This window comes from Dermacentor silvarum, chromosome 10 (genome assembly GCF_013339745.2).
Source record: "Dermacentor silvarum isolate Dsil-2018 chromosome 10, BIME_Dsil_1.4, whole genome shotgun sequence".
In the NCBI taxonomy this organism is placed as follows: Eukaryota; Metazoa; Arthropoda; class Arachnida; order Ixodida; family Ixodidae; genus Dermacentor; species Dermacentor silvarum.
The window spans coordinates 23,783,963-23,807,143 of NC_051163.1; the positions used below are offsets into that span (position 1 = coordinate 23,783,963).

General features: G+C 44.2%; 1 protein-coding gene across 1 annotated transcript in view; it reads left to right on the forward strand.

Moving 5' to 3' along the window:
* LOC119466527 (tyrosine-protein phosphatase 99A-like) overlaps positions 1–23,181 on the forward strand; it is a 206,952-nt gene that overhangs the window by 176,794 nt on the left and 6,977 nt on the right. Inside the window, exons 8-23 of the mRNA XM_037727048.2 lie at positions 1,267–1,362; positions 1,461–1,642; positions 2,264–2,405; positions 4,568–4,679; positions 7,157–7,236; positions 8,455–8,552; positions 9,833–9,926; positions 11,238–11,317; positions 11,875–12,009; positions 13,585–13,620; positions 16,237–16,371; positions 16,813–17,160; positions 18,306–18,422; positions 20,305–20,475; positions 21,038–21,166; positions 21,360–21,682. Coding sequence (XP_037582976.1) covers positions 1,267–1,362; positions 1,461–1,642; positions 2,264–2,405; positions 4,568–4,679; positions 7,157–7,236; positions 8,455–8,552; positions 9,833–9,926; positions 11,238–11,317; positions 11,875–12,009; positions 13,585–13,620; positions 16,237–16,371; positions 16,813–17,160; positions 18,306–18,422; positions 20,305–20,475; positions 21,038–21,166; positions 21,360–21,682 — 2,278 coding nt within the window. The remainder of the gene's footprint in view (positions 1–1,266; positions 1,363–1,460; positions 1,643–2,263; positions 2,406–4,567; positions 4,680–7,156; positions 7,237–8,454; positions 8,553–9,832; positions 9,927–11,237; positions 11,318–11,874; positions 12,010–13,584; positions 13,621–16,236; positions 16,372–16,812; positions 17,161–18,305; positions 18,423–20,304; positions 20,476–21,037; positions 21,167–21,359; positions 21,683–23,181) is intronic.

Below are 23,181 nucleotides of genomic sequence, written 5' to 3' on the forward strand. Positions count from 1 at the left end.
GCAGAAGATGGCCACACGCTTAAATGTTTAGGGCTGCTTGTGCTTCACGAAACAAGAGAGACAGAGACATGTTATTGAAAGGAGGTAGAGAGGTCGGCCTGAGCTAGTGGGCTCTAGCCCGCTACTCCGCACAGCGGGAAGAGGAGAAGAGGAAGACAGGATGAATGATGATGACACCAGATTAAAGGGGTGCTAGATGCTCCATCTTGCAGCACTCCTAACGCCACAGGCGCGCATCAGTGTTGTGGAAATGTTCCAGAACATCCCTAATGAAGAGTGTTGCATAACTTGTCAAGCGACCACTGGCGTAAGGGAAGAAGGTTCTTAAAGACCTGCCGGGCATCAGTACGCATCAAAAGGGTAAACTGGTGACTGGCACTCATTCACCGGCGTACGAAGAAACTGTGTATTTAATTTACAGACAGGAGCACTTCCCAACTATAAACCAAAACTCGTGGAAAGCAGTGAACACCTGATTTAAAGCTTTTGTTTCATGCACACAGACACACACACACACACACACAGAGAAACTGTGCACACATGGTTGAACCTGTGGGACAAGGAGGGCTGTCTGTGAATAGAGATGCTCAAAGAGTGAGGTTGAAGCAAGCTTTCACTACCGCATGTGGACAAGCGGGCTTTCATTTACTCGTCTCGCTGAGGACGATGATAAGACCCGACGGCAGGCGCATCGCTGCTGGGTTCTTCATCCAAAATTGTTATGAACCTACAGCGATTTTTGCATACTTTCATTTCTCGGAGTGTGACATGGTTCGTAGACAGGACCAGGTAATTGTAATCGTATTTGTGTGCGTCGTGGCTGGCAGCATGTCGGGGTTTGAAGTTGCATTCACACCGACATGTCCACACTGTCGCTCATTTTGACTTTTTCATGTAGGTGTTGTTCACCTACATCAATGTGTGCTTTTTATTTTATTTTGTACTTGGAGCTATTGCTTGCTTTAGCAGACAAAGTAAAGACATTGTCTCTGGATTAAGAAGGAAGGGGTGGTATAATTTTTAAGAGATACTGTGTGGGCAGTTACTACATGGGGAAGCAGGTATACTTGGCAGGGTGCCACATAGTTGGTATGTCGTGCTCTTTAAGTACACTGGTGAATGCCGCTTGTAGCCAGACCACCCTGCAGTCCTGCTGCCACGGAGCCAATCAGGCTGCAGGGCGGTCGATTAGTCCACTCCAACATTATAAGTGCCTTTTTTTTTTTCAAGACGTAATCATTCCTGTTCTGCTCATATGCTGTGCAGGGCCATTCTCGTACTACGACATCTGGGTGAAGGCCTTCACGCAGAAACATCTCGGGGAATCTAGCAACCTGCTCAAGATACAGACAGACGTCCAGGGTGCGTGCCCCAAGCTGCTGTGCTGACACCTAATGGGCCGTGCACAGATGTAATTTGAACGAGGGGCTTGATGCTGATTTTCTATTCTTGCGGCGCAGGCCCCAGTGCGCCAATCATAGTGAACCTGACCTGCCAGTCATTGGACAGTCTCTTCCTGCAATGGGAGCGGCCGCAGACCTACTACAACAAAGTGGACTACTACTTTGTGCACTACCGCTCGGAGGAGGCCTGGGGCTTTGAGGAGATCGCCATGGCTGCCACCGACCGGCTAGACCACGTCGTGAGTGTCTCCATCTGTTCGAAGGCCCACTGTAACAAAATTTTGGACCGTATAAGAATCCTAGGCCGCGATTTTGTAGCGAGGCATTATGACTTATTCTACTCTAGTCTTATCATCCACCGCTCACGGCTGGCTGATGCCGTTGATAACGCAAGCGGACCATCGCTGCGACCACTGACAAAGCGCGAAAAGGCATTATTACCGGAAAGGCATTGTTACAAAATACCGGCCCTAGTTTCAAATGACGTGTTGGATAAACAGGAGTGTGAGGTATACGTGACTGTTCCAGCTAAACCGCCGGCTGATTTCTACTCAAGTTTCACGCAAAGGTAGCACTTTACAGTGGGTTCAGTATAACGCCACATTTGCGGGCATTACTTGCCTGTTTCATCCCATATAAATCCGATGTGCGCATTGTCTGAGGCAACACCATGCAAAACATGTTGAGTCTGCTGGAACGGAATAGTGGTGCCATCTGCCACAGCTGCGATGAACACCATGACAGATGGTGTTACCCTAGATGATGCGTACATTGGATTTGTGCTGTGTGCACCTGATTGATGCTCATCTTCACTTGTGAACCCGTTTGCCCCCCCCCCCCCTCCTTTCTTCTGCGCCCAGATGTTCATACCAAACCTGACGGCCAACACGCTGTACGAGGTGAAGGTGCAGGGGGCGACGCGGAGTATCATTGACCAGACGACCGTGTTCAAAGGGCAGTTTTCTGATTCCCGGAAGGTGCTCCTCCAGAGTAAGTGTCAGAGTAAGTTGACACCACACGCCGGGCCCACGTCGTCTCTCACCACTTCTCTCTCTCTCTCTCAACGGTTGTTTTTCTCTCTCTCTCCTTTTCTGCAACCTATTCTTCTGCATGTCACCGTCTGCCTTCAAGCTCTGCACGCCTTCTGTCTCTTTGCCTTTCGATGGTGCATCTGTATTGACTTGCGCTCTTGCGTCTTGCTACAAAAACTACCCTTACCCCATTCGCATGCTCGTTTTTTCTGGCAACTGAAACCCAAGGCCTCTAAAATTTGCATTCCTAATAGGCTCCTTCGTGCGAGCTTGCAGAAAGGAGCCAATGGGGCTTGCGGATTTCAATTGCCTTTGAAAGTGTGCACTTGACGTGCTTTGATAATGCGTATGACGTTCTGGCAAAAATTTATGTGGCAATATGAATGTGACAGCAAAAGTCATCTCTTCCAGTCTTGTCAACTGTGTTTTGGGATGGTGACATGTTGGTGACATGCGTACGTCTGTGCACATCTTTCATCTGAGTTGCTGCACATGCATGCCTAGTTGATGCCCGTGCTCTCAACTGGCACGTCTGCCCTTGTCGTTGGTGTTGTACCTGTTTCGGATTAAGCTTCTGCAACACTCAGCTCACCTGTTTGAGCCACATGCTTTAGCGTTTCCTCTGTGGCTTCATATTTACTTTAGATTGTGTATGTATTGAACTGTGCATGCTAGCTTCTATGACCTTGCCGTTATTGTTAGCGAGTCAGTGCAGTAAGGGTTGAGCGATAAACATGCTTGAGCAACAAACTTATTATTGTTTGGTTGAGTAAGCATTTTGATTGGGTTAAGCAGAGCCTAAGATGTCTCCTCTTAGTGTAGATGTCTGTGGGGATGTATTTAATCAACTTAGCGTAGGCTTATGAACCTGGGAGGATTGCAATGACGATCACATTATTGTTGAGCATTGTGACAGTATATTTCACTTAAAATTCCACAGAAAGGTTATGGTAAGCAGTACATTTAGTCAAACTGAGATAAATGAACTTTCACTCGAAACGTTTGGTAAGCCAGGGCTGGTACGTCAGGCACGAGACAGCTGTAATTGGTCCAACACTTTCTTCACGCTTTAAGTGCACAGTTGGCCCTTTCACTCCTAATGGTCAGTGTGCATGGGAAAACCTGATATAGTTGTTAGCACGGGGTGCTTCGTCATAACATAATTTATTTCGTCCACATCTGGCAGGCTCGGAAAATTTTTACCATGCCTAGTCTCAGCAACTCAAGTTGTGCGCGCACTGCTTTATGACATCGCATGTCTTGCTAGCCATTGGGCATATCGCTTCAGTTAGTCTCACAGTTAGACATGAGACTAATATAATGGTACAGTCGACTTTCACAATGCGACCGCTTTAGGACACGGACTGTTGGTTTGAATTACTGTTTTGCGCAAAAAGGAGCGCTACTGAAGTGGTACTGAAAGACAGCGGAGAGCATGAAAAGGAAAGATGCTCACTTGCAACATGTTCATGTTCTTTGCTGTCTTTCCATACCACTTTAGTGCTCACTTTTGCACAAAATGTTGTACCACTGGCCCAGCAATTTACTGAATGAAGTCAAATTACTGTATTTGAATGATAAAATAGTGTTTAGCATGCATGGTTGCCATTTGGTACTTCTCTACAAGGTCGTATTAACGAAAGTCAACTGCATCTCTCATTTGCCTGTGCCACTCGATCGAAAAAAACCATATGCACCACGAACCCCGTATCCAATAATCCCATATAAACATGTAGGGACTTTGCTTAAATACCCTTATGTCCCCACATAACATACAGGATTTTTGGATACGGGAGCTATGGGACATGTGGTTGTTTTTTTTTCGATTGGGCAGCGCTGCGAGTCTTGCTTGGCTGAAAGCATCCCGCTGAATGCAGCAGGCGATCGCTAAGCAAACCTCCTCGAAAACCTAGCATGTTGAGAATGGCCTTGCGAGCGAGCCGAGCATGCCAGAAAGCCGCTGAGAAAGCGAGCAAGGCACGTCTGGCCTTTCTCAGCTCCCGTGGACAATTGCGCAGTAGTATATAACGCTTGTCTGTGGCTTTGTTCCCCCCTCCCCACCTCCCGTTTGATTCTCCTCCTCGTCTTGACGACGTTCGTCCCCCTGACACGACCGTTTCGATTGGTGCGCAGCCTTCAACGATGGTGCCTATTCCGATCCCAGCCTGAGTGCCGCCGTGGTGGCCGGTGTGGTGTGCGTGTCGTTTGCGCTGTTTCTGGCCATCATCTCCTTTGTTCTGTGGAAGTGAGTAGCACCACCTTTTTTAATGCGTGCGCATTCTCGGAGTACTTCACGGACTTTCCGGGGGGCTAACTATCCATCTGTCTATCTATGTATCTATGTTTGTTCGAATGTTTGTATCTAACCGTTTCACTGCCAACCTTTGTCACCGTGTGGTCCATGGTCGAACGGTTAGAGCATTGGGTTGCTGTGCCGAGGGAACAGGGTTCGAAACGAACCGTCGCACAAACTTGAGTTACCAAGTATGTGGCAATGTGTACTATCGCGCTCAATATGAGCTGCACCATGCGAGCCGTGGCCACAGCTACGCTCTTGTGAAAAAGGTGGAGAAGGTTTTGCCATTCCAGAAATGCGCGTACCCCCGTGCTTTACGCTGTCTGCTTTCTTCGCAGAGCGATAAAAAATGGTGCAGTTTCGGCCGAGAGGCGATGCATCGATTGTGATAGCAAATTAGTAGACAACTATACGAAGTAATGATATTAGTTTTATCGGCCGCATAAACTTGTGAACATTCACTTACTACCGGTGCGAAGCGCACAGGTAAACATGAACACGTCTCGCTCGACGACCGCGGAACCTCACTGTCACAACGCTGGAGTTAGGAAGCGCGGCAGTAGCAGCGAACGAATTGACGTTCGTGCTGTCGCTTGCTTCAACGCGAACTAAACGTCGAAAGCACAGTGCATACGAACCTATCGGCACTCGGCGTGGCATACTTTGTCCACATCACAGATCGCTTTGAGGATGAGGCCCGCGCGAGCGCACACTTTGCCCACGTCGCAGATCGCTTTCAAGATACGGCGCCCATGTGACTGTGCCGTAAACAGCAGCCGCCAGAGCAAAACGCTCATGTACCAAGCTTTGGGTTCACATTAAAGGACCTCGCTTGGTCCAAATTAATCTGGAGCCCTTCACAACACCATCTCTCAAAGCCCCTGTGTGTGTTTTTTTGGGGGGGGGTCGTTTAACCGGTATCTGTCTGTCCGTCTATCCACCTATCTATCTGTGGAGCTATCTGTCTACTTACCTGTCTTTGTTTTTCTATCTATCTATCTATCTATCCATCCACCTACGCACCTATCTTGCAGCTATCTACCTGCCTGCCTATCTATGTTTTCCTACCTATCTCTCCATCTACCTACTTTTCTATGTCTATATATATATCTATCTATCTATCTTATCAATCAATTAATCCAGTACAGCAGGTCTCACAGCCGACTGTGCAGCCTTTGTATGTAGAACCGCATCAGTTATTAACTGCCCAGCTGTTGCTGATAGAAGCCCTTTTGAATGTCCTCTCTCAGTCCACAATGCCAGGTGTACGTGACAGGAGGAGATGTTGCCCGCCTTTTTTTACTATGATTTTTTTTTATGCCATCTCTAACGAGACCTCAACAGTCTTCTTGCGCACTGCAAGCACACACAGTGCCGCAGCTCTTTATCACAGCTCTTTATCACAGCCTTTTACAGTTGCGATGGCTTATCCTTTTTCACAGCCTCCTGCTGCAGCAGCGTTTTCCATTTCAGGTTCCCGCCGTAAGGTTTCGTTATCTCAGTCGCGCGCTGTGTGCCACGCCGCGGCGCTTTCGCCGAGCAACGCGTCTGACATTTTCGTAATCGTGATAGCAGATAGCACGTGGAGTGGTTCCGAGATAAGGACGGGGAGCACCTCGGGGAATCGGAAGACAAAACGCGCTTGCGTCGGCGCTTTTACGAGTGCCGGTGTCTTGGAACGGGAACTGTGTGCTGCATGGGTTTGAGTTCACATGGGCTTGTATTGCAAGAACTGCGTCGGGGACTTGCCAAGGCTGTTCAGGTTCCTGGCTTCCATTTCTCTTGGTGGCTTTTGTGTTGCAGCTACCTCAACCAGTAACAATATTCTGGCTGCTGTGTGGAGTGATACCTATGTTCAAAAAAGGACTGAGGTAAAGAAACCTAAATATAGGGGGTTGGTTTAATCTGTGGATCACCTTTCTGATGCCCACTTCTTGGCCAGAGATTTTGAGGAGTTTCATTATCTTAGACAGGGTGTAGAAAGAGACTCGTTATGCTTTGTGAGCATATCATGCTTCTTTAGCAAACAGATCTTGACACGGTCTTTGTTGAAACGTTGGCTCCTAGCTGAGGCTTCACCTGTTTGTTCACTGCTGATCAGTTCAAGTTTGCATTTTCCTGTGACCCCTCTATCAGGTTAGGATTTAGTATTGGTCAGTGCTTCAAGTGCTTCATATAATGCTTGGAAGTTGGCAGTGTTCAAGATTTGACTGTTGGATGAAGTCAACCTTATTCCTCTGCCATGTGCAAATATGTAATTGCACATTGATTAGGACTTGAATTTTGGTGGTATCAATCTTGGAGAGGGTAGGGGAGCTGTCTGATTCAGCTTCACATCCTGATGAAGTGAAAAAAACCTTGTTCGTTGTCAGCGTCTCATGCGTACAGCAAGTCCATTAATGCTTGCGCTCTTTTTCTCGTTGCAGAAAGTATTTTCAGGCCGCTTACTATTACTTGGACGACCCTCCAGGAAACAGAGCTTCGCCGCAACTTTCTGAAACCTTTGGTGAGTGCCATAGCTTTGGTGTTCGACACATGCTTTTCCTTGTCTGGCATTCACTGCTCAATTCACTTGAAAATTTACGCACTTGGATAAGTCCAGCAGTTACATACTGCTCTGTATAAGTGCTACATGCCTGTTCGCTAATTAGGTTGCCAGTAAAGCGGCTTGTAATAGATGGCCAAGAGCAAAGCACACTTAGTAACACAAGCATAGTGCCAGCTACTTAGCATTATCTGTTATAACTACTATAATAATGTTTAACCGTTGATGGGCAGAGCTGTGCATTGTCGCACACCATTTTGTAATTGCATTTATAATCTTGTGCAATATGTGGGCCTCTCATTATGAGCCTCTGAGGGCATTTGGGCAATAGATGTGTACATGTGTCTGTTTGTCTAAGTATGAATGAATATGTATGTATAATTATTTATGTGTATAGGCATATAGTATATCCATTTTAGTGTGCCCATATGTCTACATAGTTTAAATCCATTATCAATAGCATGGACAACACATTCTAGATTGTTTGTTAACGCTTGATACTGGCCACCGTCAAGCTGTACGCTTGCAGCTTTCTTACCTGGGAGGCCTTCAACAGGACTTTCATATGTGTTGTTAATAAATTTGAATTGAATGGATAGTGCTGAAAGGTCTGGTGTTGCTTTTATGCTAAAGTATAGCAAGTGCTATACACATGAGCTGCAAGCTTTTTGCCAGGCTTAGTGTCACAGTCAAGCCATGGTGTATTACTTAGACAATTGTGTTGTTGGCAGCAAAATGCATCATAGCATAAGGGATGACATGATTTCAGACAAGCGCTAGTTAATTTTTTTGTTGTGAGCATAGTTGCACGTACAGAAGAGAGGGGTGAGGGGGGTTACAGACTACGACTTGGCACATAGTTGTGACTTCGTGTAAGGCATTCATTTGTGGACAGAGGCTATGGTGTGACAAATAAATTCTAGCCCACTTTCATTACCTCACGTGAACAAAAAAATAATAATTAATAAATAAATAAATTATCTTCTGGATGTCTGTTGAAGTACATTTTGCTGTCTTCAGCTTTGTAGTGATGTCTTGTGCATTTGCACTGTGATCTCTTGTGCTTTTGCTATAGGTTCAGAGAAGGGCGGGCTTTTTGAAAATGTTTACTGTGTTGTTCACACGATGAACACCATCTGTTTTGTACATGAGAGCATGTTCCTGCATTTCTCATTGCAGACGACTCGGAGTATGCTTCTGTGCACGTGAGCCAATGGGCGAAACACGTGGCTGACCTTCATGCCGATGGAGATATCGGGTTCTCGAGAGAGTACGAGGTGCGTTGTTTGTGTGTCCTTCTATACATGATTTCATATTACTTATTTATTTGCCGCAAAGTCTGAGATCGATTTCCGGGCCATAGTGGCTGCATTCTGATGGGAGCCGAATGCAAAAATGCTTGTTTGCTTAGATTTCGGTGTGCATTAGAAAACCTCAGGTGGTCTAAATTAACCCAGAGCCCCTCAATATGTCATCGCTGATTGTTTATGTGTTGCTTTAAAAAGTTAGGCCCCGCGATTTGATTATCTTATTTAATTCTGGATACTGCAGGCCAGCAGGTCATTACAGGGTGGGTTAGCAGCACTAATACAAGCTCAATATGCACGTGACATTAGTAGTGTTAAAGCTCCAGCTAATTAGAGATGCTTGAACTGTACAGAAGTTCAAGTTTTACCACATTACTAGAAAAAGATCGTCAAAGTTCGAGAAGGCACTCATACACGATTTCAGGTTTAAGGTGACACATGCAAATTCTTGTGTAGAAAACTGCAAGTTCTGGAATAGTAAGTCAAAATACAAAACCGCAACAGTCGTAAGCACATAGTAACTGTTCACAATTTAAAATGTGAGATATGTTTGGTATGGTCCACTGCAAAAGGGGAACACCAGGTTAGTTGGGTTGCCATCGTGCCATCGATCACAGCCAAGACATGACTTGAAGGCCTGCAGACTGTGCTTGTGTAAAGAAAAAGAAACTCTTACAATCAAAGTCAAAGAAAATATATCGTTCGTGCAAGCACACAGGTAATATCATACCTGTCAAAGAACACCTTATAGCTGTCTGCGTGGTGCTTCATATTAGTCCTCTTTGGCCCACTTAATAAGTTATCATTGATCATTTTGATATGAACGTGCTGAGTCGATTATTGATTTGTCACAGTACAGTGACTTGCTTGGAAAAGAGGCACGAAAACTAGTGAATACTAAAAACAGTAGGTCAACAGTGACGGCGATTGAATTAGGCGATTCCCCAGTTAACAGTTGCCGTGTTATGCCATACATCAGCAGAAAATAACCAAGGCCCAAATAGCTTGCTTGCAGCTCAAAGATTATCTAAAAAATATTCTGTTCATGAAGTTTAATAGAGCTGCCAGAGCTGTTGGCATTAACTATGGCATGCTTTTCATGTTTACCCCTTCACTGTATTTGGTTATTCTTCCACAAGAAACATAGGAATTCATTTGAGACAAGCATTTTTAATTGAATTGTGATTCGTTGCTGGGAGTCGTCACATCCAGCTTAACATACTTTATTCATTTTTTCCTGTCCATTGCAGTCTCTCCAGCAGGCTACGGATTTGGATCTGTCTTCGGACTATTCCCAGATGGCAGAGAACAAGGGGAAGAACCGATATGTCAACATCGTGGCATGTACGTCCGCAGGTTTCTGTGCCTCACGTCTTCCGTGTTTGCGTCGACGTTATCTCACAGCAGTTTGCTTGCAAGCCCTTTGCAGCTGAGGAACGTCACTATCGTAATGCAAAGGTTCTGCTATCTCTGACAACCTGGCTACGAGATAAGAGCACATTTGAATGAGGCTGCTCGTTGGCAGCAGGCCAGCAGAAAGGATTCCGCGGATGGTGTTGCTGATAGTGGTCACACTGCATCTACAGCTCAGTGCACTTATAATGACGGTCATGAAAGAAAGAAACCTAGTTGTTATAATGATACAGATATAATGATAACCGCTCAGTTTATAACAATTAAGCTCACTCTGGACATACTAATGATAACCGGTTATCATTTATTTATAGATAGAGTTCTGTCGTTATAGAGTGAGCGGTCGTCATATTTGGAGTGAGATAAAAGCTGCCTTCTCAAAGTGCCTGTACACTTATGTAAGGGCAGGGCTTCTTTTTGTTTCAACCTTGACAAGGTGCTGCATAGAGAATGTGCACATTTAAGCAGGCTCTATTCTGTTCTATGCTTTATTCTTCTACCCGTACCTTTGAAGAAGCCACTTAGGAAAAAAGAGACATTGAAAAAAAAATGAAATCTCAGTTTTAGCGTTCAGGAAGCTGAAAATCAAGTTGTTTGTTTGACATTAAGTCAGGCGGAGCTCCGTCAACATCTTTAACTCTGCTTTAGGTGGGGCCTGGTGATAGTGTTGTAGCATCTGGGCACTTCAAGAATTGCTCCAGACAGCTCTTAGAACTGCATAAAATTGTGCGCAGGATCACAGAGTACACTCATCTTGCCATCTGTGATGATTCATGATCATATTGGCATTGTTGTCTTAGAAGTATTACCCTACGTCATTTTATCTAGTGCTCCCCTTTCCAGAATTTCACGATTGTATCCAACCTGCTGCGATAATTGCATCATTCATTGAATCCAATGTGCTTTAGCATAGCTTCGCAAAAGTAACTGAGGTAGCTAATCGTCTGAGTGATGTACCCTTCTATGTAGCATTGTTATAAGAGGTTTACACTGTAATTAGCTCACCAGAAGCATTTGTTCTTTGTTCTTGTGGAGTGTTTTGCATACAGCTCACTCCGTTTTGTTCCGCGCTTTATTATAGCCAGTGTTCTTCAACTCAAACCGATGCTGATCGTAAGTCAAACGGCAAGTCATCTGCAGGTCTAGAGACCGCTGCTGTGGTTCTAAAATCTTGCTAACCTAAAATGTAGCTAATGATGGTTGTGCGTTTGTGTGTTCACTTTTGTCACCTAATGTTCGCAGATGACCACACACGTGTTATATTGAAGCCTACCCCTGGCCAGAAGAAATCAGCTGACTACATCAACGCTAACTACATTGATGTGAGTACTAGTTGGAAAGCCGAGCACTCGCACCACAGGTGTCAGCTACTACAGTATCTTTTATTGACGCCTTTTGTTGTATATTAGTGTTCCTGCCCTTCAAGTACACAGCGAAATTTCAGTAGAGTAGCAGAATGAAGGCTGTAGTGTTTTAAAAAAGCTTTGCATGCTAGTCAGGCCAGTGGTGATCTAACACTCTTCTCCTCCCTTCCCCCATATGTTTGATTATCTACCATATCTTTATGGGGCTTCAAAAGCTATATCCTACAAAATACAAGAAACTCTACATAAAAAAGGGGGGCTGTGTGGCTGCACGGAAATGGGCAGTCACATTTTTAGATGCCTTTAACTGTATCTGCTTCTTATGACTGAACTGACAAGTAGTGTTAGTAATGTTACTGCTTGACCATGCCTGTCACTTTTATCACTGCTTTATTAGAAAGTACTCTGCAAACAGTAAGACTGATGTCACTGTTATCAGAGAGTGACTGTGGCCAGTGACACTGATCCGTCGACGTCCCGTCCTTCTCCCTTTTCTCGCCTCTTTTGGCAAACAGGGTTACAACAAGCCTAGGGCCTACATAGGCACCCAGGGCCCCCTGCCCTCGACTTTTGACGACTATTGGCGCATGATCTGGGAGCAGAGGGTCTGCATCATCATCATGATCACCAACCTGGTAGAAAGAGGACGGGTAAGCACACTGTCCCTCACACTCTCTCTCTCTTTCGTACGCTGCGGCTCGGCGGTAACGGGCACACTTCTTCGCACCTGCCAGTCGCACATCACTGGAGCTGTAGCGACAACGAAATTGTGACTTGTGTTTTCCTCCTTGGAATACTGTAAACACATCAAAAGAACTTGAAGCTGGGTTATTTGTTCATTATCCTACAGGTATCAGACTCGGAAACAGGGACAAAGAAGCATGAAGTGGGCAAGGACAATGCTGGACTAACAACTGGGCTTCGTTAGAAAAAGCTTGCATTTAACAAGGCTCAAGTAGGGTTTAAAGAAAGAAGGTTACTGAAAGAAAAAAAATGAAGTCACATTGTATGGCGTGGCAACAAGCTGTGACCACATTGTTTAGGAGCCACTCGGAAAAAATCGCAAGCATTTGACTATCCTATAGTCGAATACTAGGTATAGTTTGATTACTGTAAACTTACATAGATGCAGTGCTAACAGTAGAAAAACCACGTGCAGCTCAACTGATGGCTTTAGTTGATGGTCTGATTAGTCTAATATGTTCCAGAAGCAAGCAGCACTTCATTATTGTAAGATGAGCCGACGAACCCGTCATTTCCAGGATTTGTGTGAATGTTGGCGTTTGCTGTCGATTCAACGCATTCCAAGTACAATGTAGTTGTCATTCTTTTCATAAGGATGAATAAACAGTAACTGCAAGTAACTAAGCTTTACTCTTCTGTGTATGTTTGGTCGTGGTCAGGTGTGGGGAAGGAAGAGTTCCATATGCGTTACATTCTCTTTACGTTCGTTTAAATGAAGACATCACATAAGCCAGGCCAGACCTTAACTACTGCGTAGTTTCACCTTATTTGTTTAGTCCTATTGTGTGATGCATGTACAAAGGAATGCAACACACAGACATGATGAAAGGAATAGAACAACATCTTGAGGACATTACTTGGCACTAACAGCATATACAGCTAAAAGACCTTCATCATTGTCACAATTCTATGCAGTGCACACACATAACTTTGGTTTCATTTCAGGTGTATGGGTGATGCAACCACAGATTCAATGTTGAACTCTTATACGAGGGATAAAAAAATAATGAATCATACAGAACCTTGCTCATGCCACGCAAGGTACAACATGCTAATGCAGAGTCTGCAAACTTGCGTCCGTAGTCTTAAATAAAGGTTCTAAATAAACTAGTATGTCGCACTGTATCCTAAAGATTTAGTAAGTTGTGGCTGCATTAACTTTTCCACAAAGAACATTTGTAGTACTTATGTTTGATGAGAGACTTGCACTCGTGACAAACACACAGAAGTGGAAAACCTTTGGAGATAAATTACTGTGTTCTGTCATGAAACATAACAGAACATGACGTCATGAACGAGAACATCTAAAGCCTGTTCCTTTACTCATAGCATTTCTTGCATTCTAAGTTTTCTATTGTTTTGTCTGGTCTTCCCTCTTTTCTCTTCCTTGCTCTGTCTTGTGCCTTTTCTTTCCTCTTTTTCTTTTTTTTTTTTCCTCCTCATGTCTCTTTTTCGTTTTCGGTCGGGGACACGCAAAACAGCGCGCTCGTAGCGTTTCGGCAGAGTTGGATGATCTTGTGAGTATTGCATGCGAAGGAGTGTGCGTGGCTCTCTCTATACTCTTTTGACTCTCTAAAGACTCCTTCCATGTGTGGTGCTCTCTGTACTCTTTGACTCCCTAAAGACTCCATGTTTCTCGCTCACTGTTCCTGTATTCTATGTGTGGCAGCTGTTAGTTTTGCTCGCTCCTTCGCCTGGCTCATTCGCATGTTTCACTCCAGATTAACACCCGTTGTGTTTGACTAACCGAGAAGAAAAAGTGTGGCCTAATCATCTGTCAGTGTGCCTTGTCTGGTCATCTTTTTAGTCTGTTCGGTCCTTCGGGCTCTCTGTCATGGTTTGCAAACTAACTAATACCACATTAACCCTACTCATCATGTTTGCTAAGTGTTTTCTCTTTCTTTTTCTTTTTTCGTGGAAGACACTGACATTCCTTACATATAGTGCAGTATCTATTAGTAATCCAGAGAAATATGATGAAAGAATTGTGTAAAATTGAAATCAATTTACATTTTGTTTGTTTGCTTTTTTTGTGTTAGTGTCTGCTAACAGCCTGAAAGCTTTAGCATAGTGCATTACTACGCATAAATAGAAATATAGCCCAATAAAGATAGCATTGAATGTGCAGCACAGGACAGCATAAACATCTAAGCAGTATACCACTAGTGCACACTGAAACAATTTAATATCTAAACTGAGTAAACAAATATCAACTGCTGAGGAACGAGACACTGATTGACGAACAAGATATTATCTAGGCCTAGGAGATTGGATTAATTAAGGGAATCAGAAGTGCAGTGGGCAATGCGGGGTTATTAATGGATAAATTTTGAAAAGATCTCATGGGGGGTCGGGCAGGTCGGGAGAGTTGGACATGGGCTAACTGTTCGAAGGTGCCGCTTAAATCTTTAAAGTTAACTCAGTCAAATGTGCGTTTGACCTTTTTACCTTGGATGAGGGTGGGTTAATGTTAACAGTCATTTTCCTTGCATCATCACCTTGATTGAGCTGAGCAATCTGCACAACAGAGCTCATTTACAAATTACTGCGGAAGGGGACACATTCCAACATCTGTTAGTGAAACCCCTGATCAGGGGTAGTTTGACGAGATTAGCCCATCAACTGGGGCTTCCTGCCGGGTGTGTTTCAAAGCACGACTTCTAGGCTGAATGCACAAGTCATAGTGACGCAACTTGCCGTGGTATGTTGGATTGGTTCACAGTGGTGATGCGCATCAATTTCCCAATTAGATTTTACCACAAAAATAATGGTGGCTTCTGGGCTTTATCTGCATCATAAATTAAGTACTATTAGGTCTACAGTGCAATAATTTATAGTGGAATTATTTTAAGGAATGAACTTAGAAGTAAAAGCTACTTTGTATGGTTGAGTTACTCTCGGAACTCTGGCAGTTTAGAATACTGGTAAATTTAAAGTTTTGCTTAGTGTACAACGCTTTCAATGCATATGGAAGCTGCTTGATTCAAACACAGGTTTTGGGCAATTCAAGCTTTTCTGGCTTCCCGAAACAAAGCAACACGGTTGACAAGCTAACATTTACGAGGCACGAGTGGTTAAAATTTGCTTAGATTTGATAGTCAGACTGCTATGTGTTGACAGGCATTCCTACCAGATGGCGCCGTCGGTCCAGTCGCACATTAGCAGCTTTATCTGATGTGTGCTTTTGGATATGCAGGATATTATGAAACTTGCTGTTTATGCTCTCCTCTTTCGCGTAAAGTATCCATTCGTTTTATGTTAATTGATGATAAATATGACTTAATTATGACTTAATCATTGCCTTATGGCAATTAAAGCAAGTCTTGGCTCTCTCGAAGTTTCAATGGTTTGTGCCGAATGTATGAGCATTACAGTTTTTCTGGCGTGTTAATGCTTTGCCAGTTATATGCGTGCTGGCCATAATATTGTGCATATACACTTGGTCTAAGCGAGACCAGTGCAAATTAGGCTTAACTAGTGCTAATTACTTTAATTGAATTGGTGAGTATTGCGCTCAAAAAGCATGCAAGCCGTTGAGTTAGAACATTCATCTGCCATTTAGCCATGCCTGTGTAACAACAAAATTGTCTAGCCAACTCTATATGTTTCAGTCTGCTGACAGCCGTGTAATGTTTGTTGTGCATAACATGTTCAAGTTGCTAACTGTAATCTGTTGTGAAACTGACTGTTGGCAGTGGTTGTTTAACTAAATTGTGCTTTTCTGATTGTAATCTCCTGATACTAGTTCAGTTTTACGTAGACGAAAATAGTTCCTAGGCTTTCTGTACACCTGCAGTGCACTTAGTTAACAGGTAAGATGCTTGGAATTCATTTTTCTTGCAGTTATCTGGTTTACTTACAGAAAATATTGGTCACTACTTGCTGCTAACGATTCACTTATTAGTGTCGCTGAAGTGTTAAAGAACAGTAGATATTCTGTTGTCTCATCAATTGTGTTCTTCATGATATCGTTTTGGAGAGTGAGTGCATTCACTGAGCTACGTCACGTGTGGAAAGAATCACCTATAGTTTTTCAATTCCTCGAACAAATCCCCAGCTTACCTAGAATTGTATATCACGAGCCAGTTGGGGTTAACACTTAGGCATATCTTGTTTTCATGTTTGCATTGCAGCGTAAGTGTGATATGTACTGGCCAAAGGAAGGTACTGAGACCTATGGCATAATCCAAGTGAAGCTGGTCCAGGAGGTTGTCATGGCAACATACACCGTCCGAACCTTTGCGATCAAGAACATCAAAGTGAAGAAGGTGAGCGCACACATTTTTTCCCACCTGTGTACTCCCACTATCAGATTAACATGTCGCCTTATCCTTGTCTGCTCAGCATACCTGTTCTTAATTGCCACAACTGAGTTGAAAATGTAGGAGTTGTGGCATGAACTGTGCAAACACACCTTGTTTTCCATGTGCTAAAATGTTAGAAGCAACACAGTCCTCACTGCAGTAGCAGTGCTTCTTGGCGTTGATGCATTTACTACATGGTATCTCGCGCCTGTTATATGAGCAGCCCAGCAGCAGTGACACAAAGATTTCTTGCGTGAGCTCCCCCAAACGTGAAATGATTCTTTGAGGCATGCAGAAGAGAGCAGTGTACAGTTTGCTAAGGCTTACAAAGTCGCAATTAAAGGTTGCAGTTCTTTCTAACGCCAGTACACGTCACCCACTGACCGTTGTTTCCGACCTTTGCAGAAGCAGGCGTCTGAGCGGACGGTGTACCAGTATCACTACACCAACTGGCCAGACCATGGGGTACCAGACCATCCTCTGCCAGTCCTCAGCTTTGTGGCCAAGTCTTCTGCTGCCAACCCTCCCACTGCAGGACCCATGATCGTGCACTGCAGTGCTGGTGTAGGAAGGACGGGCACCTACATCGTTCTGGATGCCATGCTCAAGCAGATGCGGCATCGGCAGAGCGTCAACGTCTATGGCTTCCTGCGGCACATCCGCCAGCAGCGAAACTACCTCGTCCAGACCGAGGAGCAGTACGTGTTCATCCACGACGCTCTGCTTGAGGCCATCGAGAGTGGAGACACGGAGGTGAGGGACTCGCAACAGACGTCTTGGTCGGCCAATTGGGCCCACTGAGTGTTTAGCTTAAGAGTCACTAGAGGGCATGACAGCTCTGTTTACCCAGCCAGGACTGTAGGGAACATCCACCTTCCAGAAGGGCTGGGATTTAAAGCTGATTGGAGCATTAACTGGTCAGTGGTCGAGATAAGAAGGGTCGTTTTAGAGTATTGACAGAGAAAAAAGCAAGGAAGAGATGGAGCCAGGTTCATTACAGGCATAGGAAACCTATAAAGATAGAGGTTTTAAATGAAAAGAACATAAAGTAGAGATAGGTGGAATGCTTGACTGCAATAGATGTAGTAAAACCTAATTAGCTCAAGCAGGCTTGGGGACTATTTGTCCCTGCCCCGTTTCAAAGGTGATGCCATTGGAAATCATCGTCATCTTAGTATGTAGCAGGTAGTGTTAGCAGCTTAATTTGTAAAGGTATTTTACGGTTAAGATGCATCAGGAGAGTATGACCTTGTGGATGTCCTACCGTAACCCCTTCAGAATGGATGCTCATATCGTCATCATCTGTGAGAGCCGCCGGTTAAACCATCAAGGATTGATAAGTACATCAGTACAGTTGTGCCATCTTTCCATCCGCACATTACATGGTGTCATGTTTTACCATAATGGTGACAGGTGGCACTACTAGTCTGTTGTAGCGAAATTGACATTCTTTTTATCTGGCATTGCAGTAGATTATGCGTCCTTCTGATTTATTCTTGGTGAAGCTAGCGAGTAATGCACCCAAACATGTTATTAAAGTGCATATGTTACAAGGTGCCATACAAGGGCATAACTGACACCTCTATTTACACATGTGTGCAGAAAAAAATGTTTTTATGGAACTTCGTAATATAATTCTGTAATATAATTAATTTGCAGTTATGTTAACCAACTAGTCTGCTGTCAAGTGTGTGTATGTTTTTTTTTTTTTTTTCATTACGCAACTTTCAGAATGACGCTTGTTATAGTGCTGGATCCACATTTACCTGTGCCTGATCGTAGCAGAATATTTACTGAAATTTTCTTGAGGCCTATGTCTCGCCATAAACGTTTATGATGTGGAACTGATTGCCTTGCACAGCTAACAGAGTTGTGAACGTCTCCCCTCTCGTGCGCAGGTTGGGGTCTCACAGCTGTCTCGCTACGTGCAGAGCTTGCAGACAGCTCAGGTTGGAAACACAGGGAGCGGGGACAATATTGACAAGTCCTGGTCACTCCTAGAAAAGCAGTTCAAGGTACGTACGAGCTGCAAGTGCCCAACAATGGCCTATAAATCAGTTTTTATATTCATGTTAAAGGCCAACTGGGACGAAATTTCAGTTTGGCTAAAAATGTTGTATACTATCGAAACAATCTTGCAGATCTACACGGCTGATAAATTGTGTAATTTTCTTATTAGCAGCGTTTGAATTAGCACCTTAGCAGACAACGCGTGCGCTTGGTGGTTAGCAAATACAAAATGTAATATTCCAGCACATCAACTCCGAAATTTAGCATACCATGGGCAGCCACGGGAACTGCCCATTCTCGGGGGTCGTGCCAAGAAACGAGCATTACATAGACTCAGGCTGGCCTGAGAGCCCGGGCCGGACCAGGTCAAACAATTTTTGACAGGCCTGGGTTGGGCCCAAGATTGATGCCTTCAGTCTGGGCCAGGCTCATTTAGGGTGCTCTGACGCTTGCTGGTGTCTTTTCTAGGATTTAGAGAATTTCGACCTTTCAATGCATGAAAATCAGTTGAAAATGTGAAAATGTCTAGTCAATGATTCTTAAAGACTGATATCTCTGGTAATCCAGAAGCGCAATTTGCCTTTACAGCTTAACATTTTTTTTTTTTAATTCTTCCTTTGCTTTATAGAGTTGAGTTTCGTTAATTCGGTCCTGATGGGACTGACCAAATCGGTTCAGTTATCCGACGAGTCCAGTTAAACAAGAGGCAGAAAAAAATGCCAAAACACAGTTCTGACTCATTTGGCAGTACTTGCCCAGATTCTAACACGTCCCTGAATAAACGCGCACCCACTTTTATGGGTTAAAAGTAAAAGCTAACGCAAGAATGGCATCAGGGCTCCTAAATAAAGTAGAAGTCAAACACGTACTCTATTCTTTAGCAAGAGAAATGTTGCATGCCTCTGATTTTGGCAATAAGAAAAAGGCTAAACCAGTAAACTCTACCTTCATGGAATAGATTTATTTATACCTATAGTCCATCATCATAAGTCTCAGGCAGTACTTTATCGTCGTCTATGATCGCCGTGTATGAAGAACCATAACATGCCCTCTGTACGGTTCACAGCTTGTTTGATATTCTGCATTTACCAGGTGATTCCGCAACAATCGCAAATTGGGTGGTGCCCCACACCTAGACTAACCACTTCGCTAGTTCATCTTGCACTACACACGATTCTCCAGAACACCAAGAACACGTGACAAGACTTGCTGCTGCTAGCCTTACATGTAAAATAACCAATCATTTGAATGCACTTTCGTATTCAGACTGATAGCAGCACGTCTTTGTCATCATGCTATGCGGCTCTATCCTACGTGATAACTCATTCTGTCGGGATCCACGGTCAGGATCTTGTAAAGGCAATGGCGATGACGTTGGCTAGGATGGTTATAACGGTAGGCCATTGCGAAATCAGTTTTGGTTTCGTATAAAATTGCAACACCCAAGCAATTCTCTGACGAATTTCATGAAAAAAAAAGGTGCGAGTTCGAATTGGGTGAATACTGCAATAATTCATTGTCACCTACCGTTCTTGCTTTAAAATCTAGGCGCCTGCCAGCCGTTTTAGATGAGAGATGATGTGTGTTCAATGCATTCATTGTACCCTAAGTGCTGCCAAGGCGGACACTGCTGCTATTGGAGTCACCACTGCGGTTACTATTGGGGTCAGGCATTTGCGTGATGACCAGCCAAGTTCGAATTATCTGGTGAAGGCTAATTTCAGGATCGAAATAACGAAAGTTTCGTCCCCTAAATATGTATAAGCGCCAGCCGGGACTTTCGGTCGGGATTGAATGAACGAAGTCTACTGTAATAGATTTTATTGTTTTACCTGTGAGCATTTGTACACAGTTTGACATGGTCGTTTCTGTCATTCATGTGCACAGCTGGTGACGGTATTCAAGGCGAAAGATTTCAATGTGGTGTCAGCTGTGAAGCCCTGTAACAAGGCCAAGAACCGGTCACTCAACTTGATCCCCATCGAGTCACACCGGGTGCACATCACCCCAAAGCCGGGCACGGATGGCTCGGACTACATCAATGCCACTTTCCTACAAGTACGCCTGCATCCCTGTCACATTTCTCTGGATTCATGTAATGATTTTTGTTTTTTCGAAGCCTTGCCTCGAGCAAACACTGAAAATTCACAGTTATGTAAGATGTTAGCAAACATGAAACTATTAAGGAAAGGAATTTCAAGAAATTACAGTGTAGTTTGGGAACATGCAACCTGTCGTGTGTGTGTTTTCTTGTCCTGCCAACAAATTTCGATGAAGGCGTTAACATTTTCTGTCATATAGTGTAAATGAAACAACCTATAGGCTTTCATGCTCTGTAGATGCAGTAATTCATGTCTCTTGTATTGCAGTAGCATAATTTAATTGCAGCAGCAAGAGAATTGTAATTTGTGGTAGGGAATGGTGTGGACCGTATGGTAACCCTTGATCCAGCTGTAGTTTTTGTTGATTGAACCTTGACCCAGGACAGGAGGGCTAAGTAGTTGCTGAGCTGCACGGTCATGCAATTGTGTGTTTTTCACTGCCTCCTGTGCTTGTTCGAGTTAGTCTAAAATTTGTCTCTTTCTTTTTTTCTTTTTTTGCGCCATTGTAAAATTTGCAGGGTTACAATAGGTTGCGGGAGTACATAGTAACGCAGCACCCCCTAATGACGACAATGGCCGACTTCTGGCAGATGGTCTGGGACCACAACTCGCAGACGGTCGTGGTCCTCTCGGTCGTCGACGAAAAGGTGAGTGACCCAAGCACCGTGTGCAAACTATCATTGTCCACATTAAGTACAGCGCAAGATAAGGAACCCCTTGCGATGCTTTCCCTTTAACCATGTCTTGTGCCAATGTCATCTTTCTTATATGATTCTCTTCCACATCTGTTATTGCCCCTTATTTAATTTCTGCGTCATTCTCACCCTTTCAATACGCCAGGAGTACCCGCAGTTCTGGCCCGACACAGACGAGGAGCAGGACTATGGGAGCTTCAAGGTGAAGCCCACGAGCGACGAGACGGCCACGACGGCGTCGACGGACACTGTTCCAGCCGACGAGAAGCCGAGCGGGGGCCCAGGCTTGGTGAGCCGGGACTTCATCTTGCAGTCGACGCAAGACGACTACGAGCTGTCCTGCCGCGTGATCCAGTGCCCGGGCTGGCCCCAGGCTTGCACCCCCATGGCCACCCTGTTTGACCTCATCCGCACGGTGGCCGCGCGACACGCCGAGGACCTCAATGGCCCCGTCGTCATCGTAGACAAGTGCGTGTGCATCGCTGTGTCCTTGCCTTTTTTTGAAAATCTCGTGTCCTCCATGAAGGCCAAACAGCTTCGTTCGTTCGGCACAAAAAGGACTGCAAAAGCCAACAGCTGGGGATGTATTCTGCAACGATTGCCTCCGTGATACGATTGCCTTCACATGACTTGCAGCTCAACCAGCCAATTAACGCATCCGATTTTGCTCAACCAGCCAATCAGTGCACGCCTGCCGGCGATGCTGTTGCTGAGGCGATACTATCGCTTAAAGTGATTGTTGCAGAATGCATGCCCTGCTCAGGCATAAAATGAAGCACATTAGTGGGTGCCTGAAAACGTACGAAACTTTCGAATAATGGATTGAATAGTACCCTATTCGATTCAGTCTTCAGATCGAATAGTCGCTATTCATAAATATATTTTTTGGATAGATTTCAAATATTTTAAAACGCTAACTGTGCCCAATCAAGCATAGAATGGGAGTAAAAAGGTTCAACAAATTTCATCACGGCGGCCACAGTCGACACGAAACATGAAAAGTTACATAGCGGAACACGCTGCTTTGCTCAGGAGGCCAGACTTCTCCGGCCCAACTGCCACCATTCACACTTGCCAATGAGTCCTGAGTAGGCAAACAAAGTGCTTGTTTGCTCTTAATGCTCCATTTGTTCTTTTAGTAAACAGTGCTTGATAATGTGTATTGCAATGACAAAAGCTTGCTAACATAGGGAATATTCTAGGATGTAAAGATTCTTTTGTGTTAATGATGAGAACGCCAGCTCTCCATTCGAAAAGTATTTGATTCAATTCGCTTCTGGCACCATTCAATATGTATTCTATTCCATCTTAGAGAATTACTATTTGCACCACCTTTGTCAGCATTTATATGTCCAGCTAAAAAAAAAGGCAACATATTAGCAAATTATCAAAACTAAGACATGATTGGAGGCAGGGCTTCGATTCCTCAGTTTTTCACATGCACAAAGAATAGCTGTAGTGACAGCTCCTTTGTTTCTTGGCGTTCACAATCTCCGACTTAGCCGCAGTCCTTTACCTGCACGTAAAGCCCACCAAAGCTTATGTCGCAACAGATCTTAAAGCACACTGGCACACACACAAAAGGTAACATAAAAGGCAGACAGGATAGCACTTTTGTTACAGCGCATTTATGTTGCCTTTTGTCTGCGTTCCGGTGCACTTCAAGATCTGTTCAGTATTAACTTTAACCAACTAACTCGACTCGCCATCTTGTCACGTCAAAGCTGCCTAGGTGATCTTCTTCCTTTTCTTTTTCTTTCGATTTTCAAAAACAGTGCATCTCTCTTAATTCAATTATACAACCTATTCGATTCTTTTTCTAATTCAGTTCAATCTGCTCATTGTCCCCTGCCAGTGGTGATCTATTTCTTTGGACAGAGCCCTTTGTTGCTTTAATACTATAAGTGCCACAGTCGGATAGCTCCACTTTGGTTGTTTGAGCTGGAAAGAAGAATTTCTCTTTGACT